This window comes from Sarcophilus harrisii, chromosome 5, assembly GCF_902635505.1.
Source record: "Sarcophilus harrisii chromosome 5, mSarHar1.11, whole genome shotgun sequence".
Taxonomy (NCBI): domain Eukaryota; kingdom Metazoa; phylum Chordata; class Mammalia; order Dasyuromorphia; family Dasyuridae; genus Sarcophilus; species Sarcophilus harrisii.
Genome location: NC_045430.1, coordinates 91,411,580 through 91,427,880, shown reverse-complemented (window position 1 = coordinate 91,427,880; position 16,301 = coordinate 91,411,580). Strand labels below are relative to the sequence as shown.

The 16,301-nt window shown below is 40.6% G+C and overlaps 1 protein-coding gene across 3 annotated transcripts in view; it reads right to left on the bottom strand.

The window, feature by feature from the left end:
- Positions 1–11,816: 11,816 nt before the first annotated feature.
- The window catches only part of BIN2 (bridging integrator 2), a 43,965-nt gene continuing 39,480 nt past the window's right edge, over positions 11,817–16,301 (bottom strand). For 2 of the 3 annotated variants that reach the window (XM_031937866.1, XM_031937867.1), the window contains exons 11-12: positions 15,019–15,114; positions 11,817–12,244 (exon numbers count right to left, since the gene is read on the bottom strand). In XM_031937866.1, coding sequence (XP_031793726.1) covers positions 12,212–12,244; positions 15,019–15,114 — 129 coding nt within the window. In that variant the 3' untranslated portion in view covers positions 11,817–12,211. Of the gene's footprint in view, positions 12,245–13,793; positions 13,894–15,018; positions 15,115–16,301 lie in introns of all 3 variants that reach the window. The other variant, XR_004229454.1, reaches the window with a different exon arrangement.

Sequence of the window (16,301 nt, the reverse complement as noted above, 5' to 3'; positions counted from 1 at the left end):
AGAACCTAAAGTCAAGAATTCTTCAGTTCAAATTCAGCCTCAGATCTGATTGAATGATAAATGAATTCACCGGAGAAGGAAATGGCAAACTCCTCTAGGTTCTTTATCAAGAAAATTTCAAATGCCATTCTAAAGCGTCAGGCCCAATTGAAACTACTGAACAACAAGGTCTAGATAGTCCCAATAAAATCCCTCATGTATTCCTGATTAGCCAACCTTGACCAAATCAGATAACTAACATTTCTTTTAACCAGTTACTATGCTAAGAGATTTCAAAGCATTGATCTAAGAATCGAGTTATCTCATAACATGTTGTTCCACCAACCACCATCCTAGAGCTCCCCAAAAGGAGAGAGTATCACTTTCTATTTCTGAGATGAGACTTTTCCCTTTAAAAAAGAGAAAGGTAGGGAGCCATTTTTGAAGGTGCCACATCACACTAATCTGAGAAGCTGACCTACCATCAACTCTGGATTTGGACACCTGAAGCATCTTGCTCCTGTTTTTAGTCAGCTATAAATAATATCCTTTAATAACTCTCCTTCGGACACATCTTGTGCATTGGATTTCCTTTTTAATCCCTAATTTGGTATACTACCATAAAATTACTCACTGAGAAGAGGAACATTTGTTACCAAATGAAGAAATTTAAATAGATGAGCAAAACTTATTGAGTAAATTTCAAATTCTTGAAACTTATGGAACTTTCATTCCAATTGCTGTAGTGAGGGCTCTAATTTAATAGCCTCATAGTAAAGTGGAAAGAATCAGGAAATCTGGTTCAAGTTGGACAGCTCCTCCATTTACTGTTGCTGGGTAACCTTAGCAAGATGCAAATTCTTGCAGCATCCATTTCTTAATATGGAAAATGGAATACTAACGCTCAATCTAAATAGGGCTGTCATAGAGAAGAGGGATTAGATTTGTTTTCCTTTGAACAGAGAATTTGCCTGTCATGGAGGTCTTTAAGCAGAAATTGATTATTTATTTGTGGGGTTCCAAAAATCATGATAAACCAATACAACCATTCTAGGCAAGGGCATCTTTCTGTAATCACCATTTTTTCTGACTTCCTTCTCCTCCCTGGTGTCCTCAACACTTAGCATAGTGCCTGCTACATCAGGAGCTTAATAAATGCTTTTTTTCATTTATTCATCCATCCAATCATTTATTCAAGGATGTATAAAGGAGACCCCTACCATATTCAATACAATTGTCAGAGCATCTAGGGGCCCATATATATATATGGTCTCTGAAGAAGTTATACACAAAATATTATTTTTAAAAAGTATCAAATGGACTTGGCTCTTTTTAACAATGAGGTGATTCAAGACAATTCCAATAGACTTGTGATGGAAAGTGCCAATCACATCCAAAAAGAGAACTATGGAGACTGAATGTGAATCAAAGCATAATATTTTCATCTTTTTTACTATTATTTGTGGCCTTTTTTTTCTTATTTTTTTCCTTCTAATTTGATTTTTCTTGTGCAGCCTGACAAATATGGAAAAAATATATTTAGAAGAACTTCATTGGATTGCTTGCTGTCTTGGGGAGGGGAGAGACAAGGAGAGAGGGAGAAAAATTTGGGACGCAAGGTTTGGCAAAGACAAATGTCTAAAAACTATCTTTGCATGTATTTGGAAAAATAAAATACTATTTAAAATTTTAAAAAGCATCACAAAGGAGTGATAGAATATCAATAACCACTGACCTGTGTTCCTATTTGCTTCTCTGTACAAAATCTTTGAGTCATCAATAAGTGAATGTAGAGAATCCTTGATGAGATAATAGTGAATAAGCAAAATTTTTAAAATGACATTCATATCTCTACTACTTCATAATTAACTGAAAGTTGTAGAGAATATATGATTGTATTATGTTCATTTTGTTGATTGTGAAAATTTGACTTAATAGAACAAAACCCATCTTAAAGGCACTTTTTTTTTCTAAGGCAGTTGGAGTTGTTGTAATGCCAGAGAAACTGAGCAAGACAGACATTAAGAGAGTATCTAATAATTTATTAAATGGAGAGATATACTGGGACCAATGGATCCACATTTGGTCCCAGGGGTGAATGAGACTATGGTCTCCAAGAATCCAGCCAACAATCAGACTTCTCAATGACATATATACAAGTGGCTCAGATGCAGAGAGTAGACTGAGGCAGGGGCGGAGTCAGGGTGCTGAGCGCAAGAATGGGACTAACGGGGTGGGGTCAGCCTCTGGAGAGGGGATGACATAATCGGGGGAAGCACCCTGGACATGGGGAGAGCCATTTTGATAAGACAGTATCTGACATTCCAAAAGCTTGGGATGGGGAGAGGCATTCTGATGTTCTATCAAGTATTCTGATAAAGAGGGAGGGCAGGTTTTGCAGGGAAACCGAGGTAGGACTGGGTTGGGATAATTAGGGAAACTAAGTCAGGACAATAAAAGAGAACTGTGGCATAACATTGTGACTTGCCCAGGGTCACACAGCTAAGAAATGTTAAGTGTTTAAGGTCATATTTGAACTCAGGTCCTCCTGACTTCAGAGCTGGTGCTCTATCTACTGCACCAATCTCCCTGCCCCTTAAAAGCCTTTTTTGAATAAAGTGCCTCCTATCCCCACATCAAGATTGCTTAAGATTCCTTGGAAGATAGAACTAATAACCTTGTTATAAGGTTATAAGAAATAACCTGGTTATCAGAAATAACCTTATTCAATAACATTTGGATAAGGGTCAAATGAAGCACCAAATATCAAGATGAATATTCATAAAGTTATTTCACCATTGTGATGGAGGACATCTCTCAACAGAGCATAGGTGAAAGGGAGATTCTTTGTGAATGATGGGTTCTCCAGAACTTCTTGTTTGTGGATGGTACTGTGCTGATTTTGTAAAGCTCCAAGTCATTGTATAGCCTCCTAGAAGAGAAGTTCTATAATCAAACTGGGAAATGATTTAATACTTAAGCTCTATTAAAGACATTTCTTTAAGCTAGAACCCCTTAGACTATTGATGTAAATGTCCAAAGGGTTTGCAAACACCTAAATGGGAACTACTGGACAAGATCCCTTCTAGCCTCCATCTTCTATGAGGACGTTATAATGGCAATTCCATAGAACATGTGTAGGGATAAGTCTGTCCTTTGGTCACTTTAGGTGACTAATCTCTGGATGATACTTTCCATGGAGCATTGATTGAGCCTTTGCCCAGAAATAAAAAGTGACCACTTCTACACTTTTAATAAAAGGCATTTTCAACTTGAGGCCTCTGGTTGGTCCCCCATGTGCTGCCTCCTCCCTTCTTAACTCCAGGGACAGGGGGGCTGTAGTAAAGCCACTAGGTAGCAAGAACTGTCTACTCAGGGGATATTAAAAAGAAGAGACAATTTCTGCCCTTGATTTCTTTATTTTCCCCTCTCTTCTAACTGTGTGGCTTGGGACTGATAGTTCCCCTTTGAACTTTCTCTGGAAGGAAGGGAAGTGATTTCTCTGCCTTTTCTCCTTTCCTTTGCCCCCCAAAATTATGCAGGCTGCTCACACATGGTCTTGGGAGCATGTTTATGTGACCCTGGGCCTGGAGGTGTGTCCCCTTTGTATTTCCTTACCTTACCTTGATGCAGATGACTGAATAGCAGTCCTGATATGGATGTAGACTTGAGGGGTCTCAGGTCGTCAAGAAGTTTGAGTGCCTGTGCTAGTTTCAGCTATGCTCTGCTCAGAGATGCCAGCCCTGAGGAATTTAAGCCATGTTCTGCTTTCCAGAAGATACTGGACATTGAGTGAATTCCTCAGACAGTGCAGGGCTAAGATAGGGATAACAGGCCCGTTGGACAGTTCCACAAAGTGTTTCATGTTGATTCAAGCACTGACCTCCTGGATGATTATAATTGAAATTATAACTTAATCTTTCATGCATTTATGCTCTTGTCATTGCATATTTGTGAGTCTTTTTTTTTTTTTTTTTTTTTGAATGAAGGAAATAAATAGTTGCTTTTTTCATGATCTACTTTGTACATCTAGTTCCTTTCTAGAAAGAACTCTGTGGATCTCTTCTGGGGAGAGTCCCTATTAAGGGCAGTTTGATAAATTTTTAGTGTAAGCCTTTACCTTAGAAATTCATAAATGATACTAATTAAGGCTTCATTGTTATGTTGATTGTCTAGACTTAAAGTAATGGAGAGAATGCTAATAATATTGCAGGTTCAACTTGAAAATGAATCATGTTAATAATGCAAATTAAACTTTAAAATGGGTTCTTCTGAAGCTTTTTTTTTTTTAAAGAGAGCTGGTTATTCTACATTTACTAGTATATTCCATACATGCATGAACCAAATCTATGCTTTAAGAAATATTCCCTAAGAACCCACATGTGCGAAAAAATGTTTGTAGTAGCTCTTTTTTTGATAGTAAGGAACTGGAAATTGAGTGGATGCCCATCAATTAGATAATGACTGAATAAGTTATGAAAGAAAGCAAAGAAAGCTTCAAGAAAATGGTGCTTAAACTCTAAGATCCCACTACACACCTCTCACACACCTCTCAAATTGGCTAAGATGACAAGAAAAGATAACGACGAATGTGGGAAAACTGGAACACTGACACATGGTTGGTGGAACTATTTTTTTTTTTTTTTTTAATTTAACAGCCTTCCATTTACAGGATATATGCATGGGTAACTCCACAGCACCAACAATTGCCAAACCTCTTGTTCCAACCCTCCACCTCTTACCCCCCCACCCCCTCCCCCAGATGGCAGGCGACCAGTAGATATCAAATACATCAAAATACAAATTAGATACACAACAAGCACACATGACCAAAACGCCATTCCACTGCACAAAAAGAATCAGACTCTGAAATACTGCACAACCAGCCTGTGAAGGAAATTTAAAATGCAGATGTGCACAAATATAGGGATTGGGAATTCAATGCAATGGTTCTTAGTCATCTCCCAGAGTTCTTTTTCTGGGCATAGCTGGCCCAGTTCACCACTGCTCCACTGGAAATGATCCGGTTGATCTCGTTGCTGAGGACGGCCCGGTCCATCAGAACTGGTCATCATATAGTATTGTTGTTGAAGTATATAATGATCTCCTGGTCCTGCTCATTTCATCCAGCATCAGCTCGTGTAAGTCTCTCCAGGCCTTTCTGAAATCATCCTGTTGGTCATTTCTTACAGAACAGTAATATTCCATAATATTCATATACCACAATTTATTCAGCCATTCTCCAACTGATGGGCATCCACTCAGTTTCCAGTTTTTAGCCCCCACAAAAAGGGCTGCCACAAACATTCGTGCACATACAGGTCCCTTTCCCTTCTTTATAATCTCTTTGGGATATAATCCCAGTAGTAACACTGCTGGATCAAAGGGTATGCACAGTTTGATAACTTTTTGAGCATAGTTCCAAACTACTCTCCAAAATGGTTGGATTCGTTCACAACTGGTTGGTGGAACTATTAATGGATCCAACCATTCTGGAGAGCAGTTTGGAACTAAGCTCAAAAAGTTACCAAACTGTGCATACCCTTTGACCCTGCAGTGTTTCTACTGGGCTTATACCCCAAAGACATCTTAAAGAAGGGAAAGGGACCTGTATGTGCACGAATGTTTGTAGCAGCCCTTTTTGTAGTAGCAAGAAACTGGAAACTGAGTGGGTGCCCATCAATTGGAGAATGGCTGAATAAATTGTGGTATATGAATGTTACCAAATATTATTGTTCTGTAAGAAATGACCAGCAGGATGAATACAGAGAGGCCTGGAGAGACTTTCATGAGCTGATGCTGAGTGAAATGAGCAGCACCAGAAGATTATTGTACATGGCAACAAGATTATATGATGATCAATTCTGATGGATGTGGCTCTCTTCAACAATGAGATGTTTCAAAGCAGGTCTAATGATCTTATGATGAAGAGAGCCATCTATACCCAGAAAGAGGACTGTGGGAACTGAGTGTGGATTACAACACAGCATTTTCACTCTTTTTGCTGTTGTTTGCTTGCATTTTGTTTTCTTTCTCATTTTTTCCCTTTTTGATCTGATTTTTCTTGTGTGCAAGATAATTGTATAAATATGGTTACATATTTAACATATATTTTAAAATGTTTAACATATATTGGATTACTTGCCATCTAGAGGAGGGGGTAGGGGGAAGGAGAGAAAAATTGGAAACACGAGGTTTTGTAAGGGGTCAATGTTGAAAAATTATCCATGCATATGTTTTGAAAATAAAAAGCTTTAATAAAAAGATGAGAGATTGCCAGAGAGAGAGAGAGAGAGAGAGAGAGAGAGAGACAGAGAGAGAGAGAGAGAGAAAAGAGAAAGAAAGAGTGAGAAAGAAAGAAAAAAGAAAGAAAAGAAGGAAGGAAGAAAAAAAGAAAATGGTGCTGGAGTTAGATTTTAAGAGCTGAAGTAGTGAATAATGGTGGAACAGATATTGAAGGCTTGATTGATTATTTTGCTGACTGTTTAGACTAAAGAAAGTGAAGAGAAAATGCTAATATTACAGATTAAACTTAAAAATGTCTTCTGGAATCAAGTGTATTGAATGAAGTGAACAAAACCTGGAAAACATTGTACACAGCAACAGCAAGATTGTGTGATAATCAACTATAATGGATTTAGCTCTTTTCAGCAATTCAGTGATCCAAGGCAATTCCAAAAAACTTTGGATGGAAAATGCATCCAGAGAAAGTACTATGGAGACCAACTGTGGATTGAAGCATACTAGTTTTACCTTTTTGTTTTGTTTTTCTTTCTCATGATTTTTCCTTTTTGTTGATTTTTCTTCCCATATGGAAATATGTTAAAATGAATATATATCACTAATGCATTGTTGGTGGAGTTATAAACTGATCTAACCATTCTGGAGAGCAACATGGAACTATGCCCAAAAGTCCATTAAACTGCATACCCTTTGATCCAGCAGTGTCTCTACTGGGCCTATATCCCAAAGAGATCATAAAAAAGGAAAAAGGACCCACATGTGCAAAAATGTTTGTAGCATCTGTTTGTAGTGGCAAGGAACTAGAAACTGAGTGGATGCCCATGTGTTGGAGAATGGCTGAATAAGTTATGGTATATGAATGTTTTGGAATATTATTGTTCTATAAAAATGATCAGCAAGATTTCAAAGAGGCTTAAAGAGATTTACATGAACTGATGGTAAGTGAAGGGACTAGAAGTAAGATCATTGTGCACAACAGCAAAATTATGCTACAATCAATTCTGATGGATGTGGCTCTTTTCAACAATGAGGTGATTCAGGTCAATTCCAACACATTTGTGAATGGAGAGAACCATCTGCACTCAAAGCAAGAACTATGGGAACTGAATATGGATCACAACATAATATTTTTACCTTTAAAAAAAATGTACATGTAACCTAAAAAAAAAAGATCATAAAATTAAATAAAAATTTTTAAAATGCATTTTTAAAAATTATATTATGTTAATAATGCAAGTCAGAAAAATCTAAAATCCTGCCTCTGATACTCATTGGGCAAGTCACTTAACTTTTCTAAACCCCTTCTGTAAAATAAAGTTAATAAAAATAATCGCCTCACAAAAGTTTTTGCAAGGATTGAATTTGATAATACCCATAAAGCACTTTGCAAATTCTCAAGTCTTATATGAAAGTCAGTAGCAGTAATGGTCTTGGTTTAGGTAGATTATACATAGGGAAATAATATGAGCAAAGGAAAGAATGGGTATAGATGGGTGTGTATGCGTCTTATTGAGCAATTATCTCAATAACTGCATTTTCACAATTCACTGAGAATTATTTGTTTTATATTAGACTTTTCCTTTTTCAAAATGTAATTTTAAAAAGCTTGCTGATAGATTCCCTCCCTGCAGTGCTCCCCACCCTTACTCCAACTATCTGCATTTCCATTTAATATAATAATAATTAACATTCACATTTCACTTTAAGGTTTGGAAACATCAAATCATTTGATCTTCACAACAACCCTAGGAGGTAGGTATTATTATGATGATGACACCTATTTTACAGATGGAGAAATTTAAACAATAGAATTAAGCAAGAAAATAAGAATAGCTTGGTTCATACAACCAACAAGTGAAGTCACATTTGAATTCAGGATCACATTTAGTATCTGTCTGAGGGAGGATTCAAATTGAGGTCTTCCTGCCTCTCATGTCCTATATACTTTATCCCCAGCTCTCCACATCCCTTTTATTCTAGATTGTAAAATGAAACATCTCTATCAATATCCTGCGTTTACCCTGTCTTCTCATTGGTCCTATAGTGTCCTGTGAATGGTCTTTCTTCTGCTAGCCTGAGGAAAGTAGTTCCTGCAATTTGTTTTATATAGAACTCAATCAAGAGCGACAACACGTTTTATGAAAATGATCTACCAGTATTCTCCAACAGATCTCTTTGTTCTGAAACAGACACAGACGGCTTTGTCAGCAGAGCCACAGAGAGATCTGTGGAGCTGGGGGGGCCTTCTCTCCAAGAGTACAAGAGATGGGCATTTTAGGCACCCACGGCCTAAAAAGTCCAGGAGGAAAGTTGGCTATTAAATGTGAAGCTCATGCCTTTTCTTCCTGTAGGCAATTAACTGCTTAGAAAATAAAGAAAATTGGTTCTTACATGAACTCTACAATTCATGGGAGTGAATCACCATAAACTGGTGCTCTTTCCATCCCATACACATACAAACACACACACATAGTGTGGTATAGTAGAAAGAATGCTGGTATTGGAATTGAAAATATGCTTTTATTTATTGTATTTTACTCAAGAGCTAAATTCAAATAGAACTTCAAAGTTTGTATAACTCTTTATAATTTTTTTTTAAATTTTGATTCTAACTCCCTATCCTGGGACTTAAGCATTATTACTTTCTCCAATATACAGATGAGGAAAGGGAGGCAGAGAGAAATTATGAGACTTGTTCAGGGTCATATAGCTTATAAATGTCTGAGGCTGGATTTGAATTCAGGTTCAAATTCAGGTTTTGAATTTAGGTCCAGTGCTCCGTGTTCTAAGGCACCACCTAGCAGCAGGAAGATTTTGGGGTTAATAGGACCTGTGATTTCATCACTCTGAGTAACCCAATGAGGACCCTCCTATAAGGAAGCAGATCAGCCTTTTTTTTTGCAACTCAAAGTCTTATTGAGTTGCCTGGAAGGGTGATTTTTCCCAGGGTCGTCATTACATGGGAGAGGATTTGAACCCTGGTTGCCCTAACAGAGGTCAGCTTTTTTCTCTCGGTCATGTTGCTTATTCTCTGTGAGAACTGGATGAAGGTTTAATTTCTACAGAGTTACAAAAGTTAAATCAGAAAAATGAGATTGAAACCCAAGAAATGGAATCTGAAGATTGGGCTGACATGGAACAAGGGAAAACAAAACTTATGGAGGTGAACGAGATGAGGTGAGATCTTTCAGGACAGTTGTAAAAATCGAGTTAAGACTTTATCTACTTCAGAGTTTGAGGACGCCTGAAGGACTTTAAGCATTGAGTCAAGGGCATACTTAAGTCCCCTTCCTGCTATCCTCCCATGACATCAGCATCTCCCTATTTCAGTCAAATATGGGCAACTATATACTTATTGGTCAAGTTCAATTTCTTGGGTAGTTCCCTCCTTTAGAATGTAAGATCCTCAGCCAATGAGGATGAGGGTCAGTGGTGGGAGGGGGTGTTTGCATTAGGGATTAAAAGTGTTGACCCTTCCACCGAAGGAGCTTCCTCCCTGTGATTGTCTGCTCGATGGGTGGGACGCCCTTCTCCAGAGAACGTATAATTTGCTTTGCTTCTAGAGATCTCTCCAGCTTTTTTTTTTATTAAATGGTGACCTCTCACACCATTTCTGAGCCACACCGAGGGAAGCCATAAAATGAGAATAAAAATGAGATGTAATCAGAGGTGGGGACTTACACCCAAGGGAAGGGAAGATGTAATTAGGGGTGGGGAGAGTCACAGGGGGAAATTAGGCATTCTGGATAGACAGTGACCTATCAATGGAAAATCAGTGAAGTACAAACAAATAATGTGACCACCCAGGGGAGCGGGAGTCACTCTCAAATAGGAGAATTAGGCATTCCAGATAGGTTATGACCCCTGTAGTACCCAATCAATGGGGAATCGGGGATGGAATTGTGTTTCAAGGGATAGAGTATAAAAAGACGTGTCTATCAATTCCAAGCTCATCTATTGGCTTACGCAATAATAAAATAAAATCTTTTCCTGGATTCCTCAGTGAGTCAAGGCATTTTGTGTCTTACATTCTGTAAGCTAAAGAGAGCAATCCTAAGGCAGCTATGAGGAAAGGCCTCTGTGACTTTCAAAGAGTCAGTCTAGCATAGTATGGAAAACACCCATTTCCTTTATGATCTTGGGTAAGTCACTCGTGCCTCAGTTTCTTCAGCTGTAATATGAGGGAGTTGGTTTAGAGAAATCATAGTTGAGCTGGAAGGAATGTTAAGAGCCCATCTGTTGCAAGCACTTCCATTTCCCAGCTGAGGAAACCAAGGCCGACGCAGAATGACCTGCCCAGATTCACATTCCTACCCAATTAGTGTCAAAGCCCAGCTGGGATCCTACCCAGTCTAGAATGTAAGGGGTCCAGCTGGGGTCCACTCCGCCCTCTACGGGGTTTGGCTTCCAGGAAGAAAACTGAATGTGCTGACTGGGAGCCCTCCTTTACGTCAGATGTTTGAGGCTCTCAATTTCCCCCAGCACAACCAGTTTGATGTATCAACACACACTTGATAAATCAAATCAAATGAGATAAGGAATAGAAAGTGCTTGAAGAAATGGAACTCCATTTGGTTGCCCCTTTCCCTCTTAAACCGGAAGAGGTTCTTTAAGTCTTAAAGCTTTCCTTTCCTTCCTCCTTTGCTTTCTCACTCCCTTAATCCAAACTCCATTCCTGTATCTTTCACTTCTCCAAACTGAGCAGATTTCAGCTCTTTCCCCAAAGCCAGAGAGGTCAGCCCTGGATTCCACCAAGTGTGAACAATTCTGTTTTTCCTTGCCTACTCCCACTGGGTCACAATAATAACACTTTGAATTTTTACAACAAAGGCTTTCATAGATATCATCTAATTAGAAAGAGGGAAAGCAGGAAACTGAAGCTTAAGAGAGGCTCTCAGGTAAATTATAGATAAAGAACAGCTTAAAAGTGTGACTCCACCCAACGGAATTTGCATTTTAACTGAAACCAAAGCATCAAGCTATCTAGTGAAACTAGGGAAGATTCCCCTCCCCAGAGGTGAATGGAGGGACCCAAAGCATTTTCAAGTCATTTAAGTGGATAGATGAAATGGACTTAATGAAGAATGTACAGTTCTTCCTAGAGCAGATGGTGTGTGTGTGTGTGTGTGTGTGTGTGTGTGTGGTGTGTTGACAGCCTAAAGTAATATAAATCTTTTCTCAAAAGCACATTTTTAAATGTGTAAAATAAAAATGCAGTATTACCCCCCCAAAAAATTTTCTATTGGAATAATCCATAGCCAAAAGACTTCAATCAAAAGTAACATTGAAATACTGAAGAGTTGAGCTTGAGGGATAATCTGAGACCAAAGTTTTGTTGAGTCTTCCAAACCATTCCCTGGAATTCAGAGGCAAGGCAGAGGTGAATGGGGATGAAGCCCTGGCCAGCAACTTCTCCTAGAAAAGACTCCGGGATGGCCTTTCTATCTCCACAGTGTCTTGCACATGATCTGCAAATTAGTCTTGGTCAGTGGAGAGATATTCCTCCTAATGATGTAGATCTCAAATCTCAATTCAGATGAACCTAACACTTAGTAGGCACTTAATAAATATTTGTTGAATTAAACACAAATATATTCAGAACCACAGTTAGTTTATTTGTCTTTAACACTGAAAACCGACCTTCTGGCCTTTTAAATCATGCACAACTGTTTTAATCTCCATCACAGTATGTGTTTCTATATGAGTACAGAAGTCTCTGTGATGTGTGTGCTTTTTGTTCCAATCCCTAAACCCCCCTTCACTAAAAAAGATAATTAAAACCAGCTTTTATCATGCTAACAACTCCCCAGTTTGGATGAACTATTCTCTGGGTCAAACTTTCTTCCCTGACTCCCCTGAGGGCCAGCATTCCCACTGCCCAAAGAGGGAGGCCGCCTGGACTGTGGCTCCTGGACCAGCTGGCTTCTTGTTCTCACAACTGGCACTTCCCAGTTTGGGAAGCTGTGGGGATCATGGACAAAGTTCTTACTCAATTTTCTTCTTCTTGCGGACATTCCTTCACCTGGAATACAATAGCAACCCCATTAGGAGATTCGGTAGGAAGAAAGCTCTTTGAGGGGAGGCCCTATCCTTCTCATATTTGACTTTCAATAAATGCTGAGTTATTTTTGAAATGAACCTCCCCTGAGCTGAGTGCAGCGAAGGAGGACAGGTCTGCTAGACAGACCAGGTCCGGACTGGGGATGCACTCCATTGGCCTGCCTGGCTGTTTCTTTGGGATGGCGACTCCTCCTTAGCCCTCTGTTAGCATCAGCAAACCCTGGGCTCTCCTGGTCCACTCCCTTGAAGCAGATTCCAGGCTGTGACTTATTATGCCCAAGCCTGACCCCAGAACCCATCCACCCCTCTATCTTCTGTGCCTCAGGAGGTTTCCCGGAGGCTGCTGACCTAATTCTGAGTGGGAAATGCCTTTCAGGGAGAAAGATGCCACTGCAGTGGCTTGTGGTCCTCACAGCTCGGTCCCATGGCCGCCCGTCCACCTCTCCACTGTGTGCCCAGACGGCTGTGTCTGCAGGGGCAGAGGGCAGCCCTCTGAGGCAGAAACCCCAGGACTGATGCTGTCCCGCCGACAGAGACTGATCCTGGGAAATCTCCCAGGAGGGAGCCGGGACAGGGAGTAATTGTCGACATGATAATGGGCCGGGATCCACCAGAGGAGTAATTTAGGTTACCCAAGAGGTAGTAGCTCATGAAGGGGAAACGGCCTGAGAAAAACCCAAGGATCAGGGCACTAGAGGCCATGATAAGGACGAAGAGAGCTTTGTAAGGGAAAGCAGAAGGAGGGGTGAAAAGATGATGGTCAAAGAAGGAGGGTTTTAGAATTCTTTCACCAGGCAGTGTTGTGTTTGTGGGGGACGGCAAGACCCAGGGCGTGAGCCTGTTTGTGTGCAGCTGCGGAGTGGGGCAAAAGTAGCTCAGGAGAGGTGAGCAGGCTGAAGGGCTCAGGGTTTGAAAGACCCTATGGAAGTCCCCCAGCAGGGCAGGAGTAGAGAAGGAGAGAAAATTGTGAGCCAGGAACTAAATTCATTGAGGAAAAAAGGGGAGTAAGCTGGCGGGGGAGGAGCTCTACTGAAAATGGCTTCTGATGGGGGTGGAGGGTGGGTGTAGATGTGAATAGCAAGAATCTCAAAAAAAAGAAGGATGGCGAGCGATGGAGGAAGGAGGAGAACCTACAAGTGGCAATGGGGAGCACTGCAGTGACCACTGAGCTGAGGAGCCTGGACTGTGCCCCTAGGACTGCCCTGGGTTCTGGTTCCTTTGATCCCAGCCGACACTTTCCCCACCACACTGACACTGCGTCCAGTGCTCAGTCTTCTCTTCCCCAGTTGTCCCTCATTTCTTATCTTCCCCCATTAGAATGTATGCTGCTTGAGCATGGGGACTAACTTATTTAACTAGCTCGGCTCAGTGCCTGGCACACAGAAAGGCTTTCTGTCTTTGTCTCTGTCTAGTTCTACACACATCTCTATAAGGTATCTATGAAAATATAAATACAGACTTTAAATTAGCCAAGTATCCCTCTCAACTCATCTCTCCCCACTAAACCTCACCAGAGCTGATGCATTTCTGTGCATAAGGTCCTTCTCTTCTGCTCTGTCAGTTGAGAAGAGACCATCTATTAGGTCATTTTTTCTGGGGAAATGTTGAGCTCTAGAGACCAAAACAGAACTGAAACTCAGAGATCCCCAAGGCACCCTCTGCGTGTTTCTAAGACTGTGGTCTGGACAGCCATCCTTAGGGTCCAGCACTCATATGTTCGTGTCCTTGGAGACGCAAGGAATCCTGGAGATCACTCTCTTGTACTCCATTTTGTAGATGGGGGCACGGAGTTCATCAGACAGCCCATGAGAAGAAGAGGACAAGAGTCCGATTCCTGGACCTTTTCAGTTCACTTCATTCAAAACCAGGGGACTGTCTGTCCCTGCTAGTCTATGACAAGGCTTCTTAAGCTGTGGCGTGTGATCCCATATGGGGTCATGTAACTCCACGCTATGATCACGCTATGACCACATAGAATTACGATTCATTATCAGCAAAGGTTTGATTTGTCTACCTGTTTTATACACCGGTATATCTGGGGCCACGTAAAAATTTCTCAGGTGAAAGGGGCTACTAGTGGAGGAAATTAAGAAGCCTGCCCTGGGAGTACCTGTTGTAAGTCAAAAGGAATGATAGTTAATCATCTAACATTGACTAGTTGGGTGACTCTAAGCAAGATACTTCTCTAGCTGCTATTTTAACTGTGATCAATCAGGAAAGGCAATCACACAGGCATGGAGGGTGAAGAGCCACATTGCAGGCTGCATCCAAGTCAAGGAGCAGGAGGCATCTGGCTCTCAGGACACCCCTGGAAATTTTGGAGAGAGCAGTTTGGGATGATGAGGGCAGTGGGAGGAGAGGAAGTAGGAGGGAAGCAATTGCGCAGGAAAAAGGAAGAGGGTTTAATCAGAGCAAGTGAGGATATTTTAGGATAGGGGAAAATTGGAATGTTTGTAAACTGCGAGGAAGAAGCCAGAAATAGGGAGGGATTAAAGATTAGAGAGAGGGGACAATCTCCCGGAGAAGATGGGAAGGGAGGGGATCTAAGGCCTTGGTGAGAAGGGCCATTTACCTCCCCTACCGGAAGGTGACATCCTGTGTATCTGCCTTTGTGCTCCTTGGATCTTAGCAGTACCTGGCATACTGTGAATGCTTAATAAGTGTGTGCTGATTGACTGTTGAGTGACTCTTCAGGTGAAAGAGTAGGGGAAATATCTGAGTGATGGGGAGAAGTACCTGAAGGGGAATGTCTGAATCCCGCTTCTTGCTCTGGTCTGAGTTCTTATTTTCCTCACTAATTACCTCTTCTTTTGTGCCAAGTTCATAAGAAACCTGCAAAACACAGAAATCACAGAATATTACAGTGTCAAGGTATTTTCTAAATCATTTAGTCCAATGCCTCCATCTTGTAGAGGGACAAACTGAGGTAGTTAGTTAGTGAGAAACCAATGAGATGACAAACACCAAGATCCAGAAGGATTTCGAAGAGGAAATTAGTTTTGGGAACAAAACAATGGACTTCACAAGTATAAGGTGGGGGGATGACAAGCTCCTTAGGGCACAGCAGGGGGATGTGCGGCTCCAAATTCCATATGATCCAGGTCTGCTTCAAGGGTGCAGTTCAATCCTGGGCATCACAACTTAACCTGAATATTCCAAGTCAAAGAACATTCAGAGGAGACTCTGGTCTGAGACTATGCTGTCTATGATTGAAGGGACAGACATGTTTAGCCTGAAAAAGAGAAGACTTAGGGGGACAGTGTCTAAAGGGCTGGCACTAATTGGACATGTTCTTCTTTGTCCTAGAAGGGAGAGGCAGGAACTATAGATGGAGGCTACAAAAAGTGTATGGAGGTTCCTTACAGGTAGCACTGTCCTTGAGTGGGCTGGGCTCCCTCAGGGTTCTTCCTCCTCAGAAGTCTTTAAGCAGAGACAAGGGGATGGGACATATATAGTGGGGATACCTGGTGGGGTCATCGAGATCCTCTGCAATCTTCAAATTATGTGAGTTGATCAATAGCTGTGTTTCCCACCTGTCTATATTTCCCTTTAGAATTATAAGCTCTAAAACTACAAAACACTTTCCACACAAATAAAGTCAGATCTAAGCAACTGGAAAAATATTAAGGTGGAGCAAATATAATAAGGATTACAATACTCCCTAACTAATCTATTTATTTAGTGTTATACCAATCAAACTCTCAAGAAACTATTTTACTGACCTAGAAAAAAATAACAAAATTCATCTGGAAGAACAAAAGGTCAAGAATTTCAAGGGAATTAATGAAAAGAAAAGCAAATAAAGGTGGCCTAACTTTACCAGATCTAAAACTATATTCTAAAGTAGTGGTCATCAAAACCATTTGGTATTGGCTAAGAAATAGAGCAGTTGATCGATGGGAATAGGTTAGGTTCACAGAACAAAATAGTCAATAACTATAACAATCTAGTGTTTGACAAACCCCCAAATCCCAGCTTTTGGGATAAGAATTTGCTATTTGACAGAGCTAGTTTGGCAG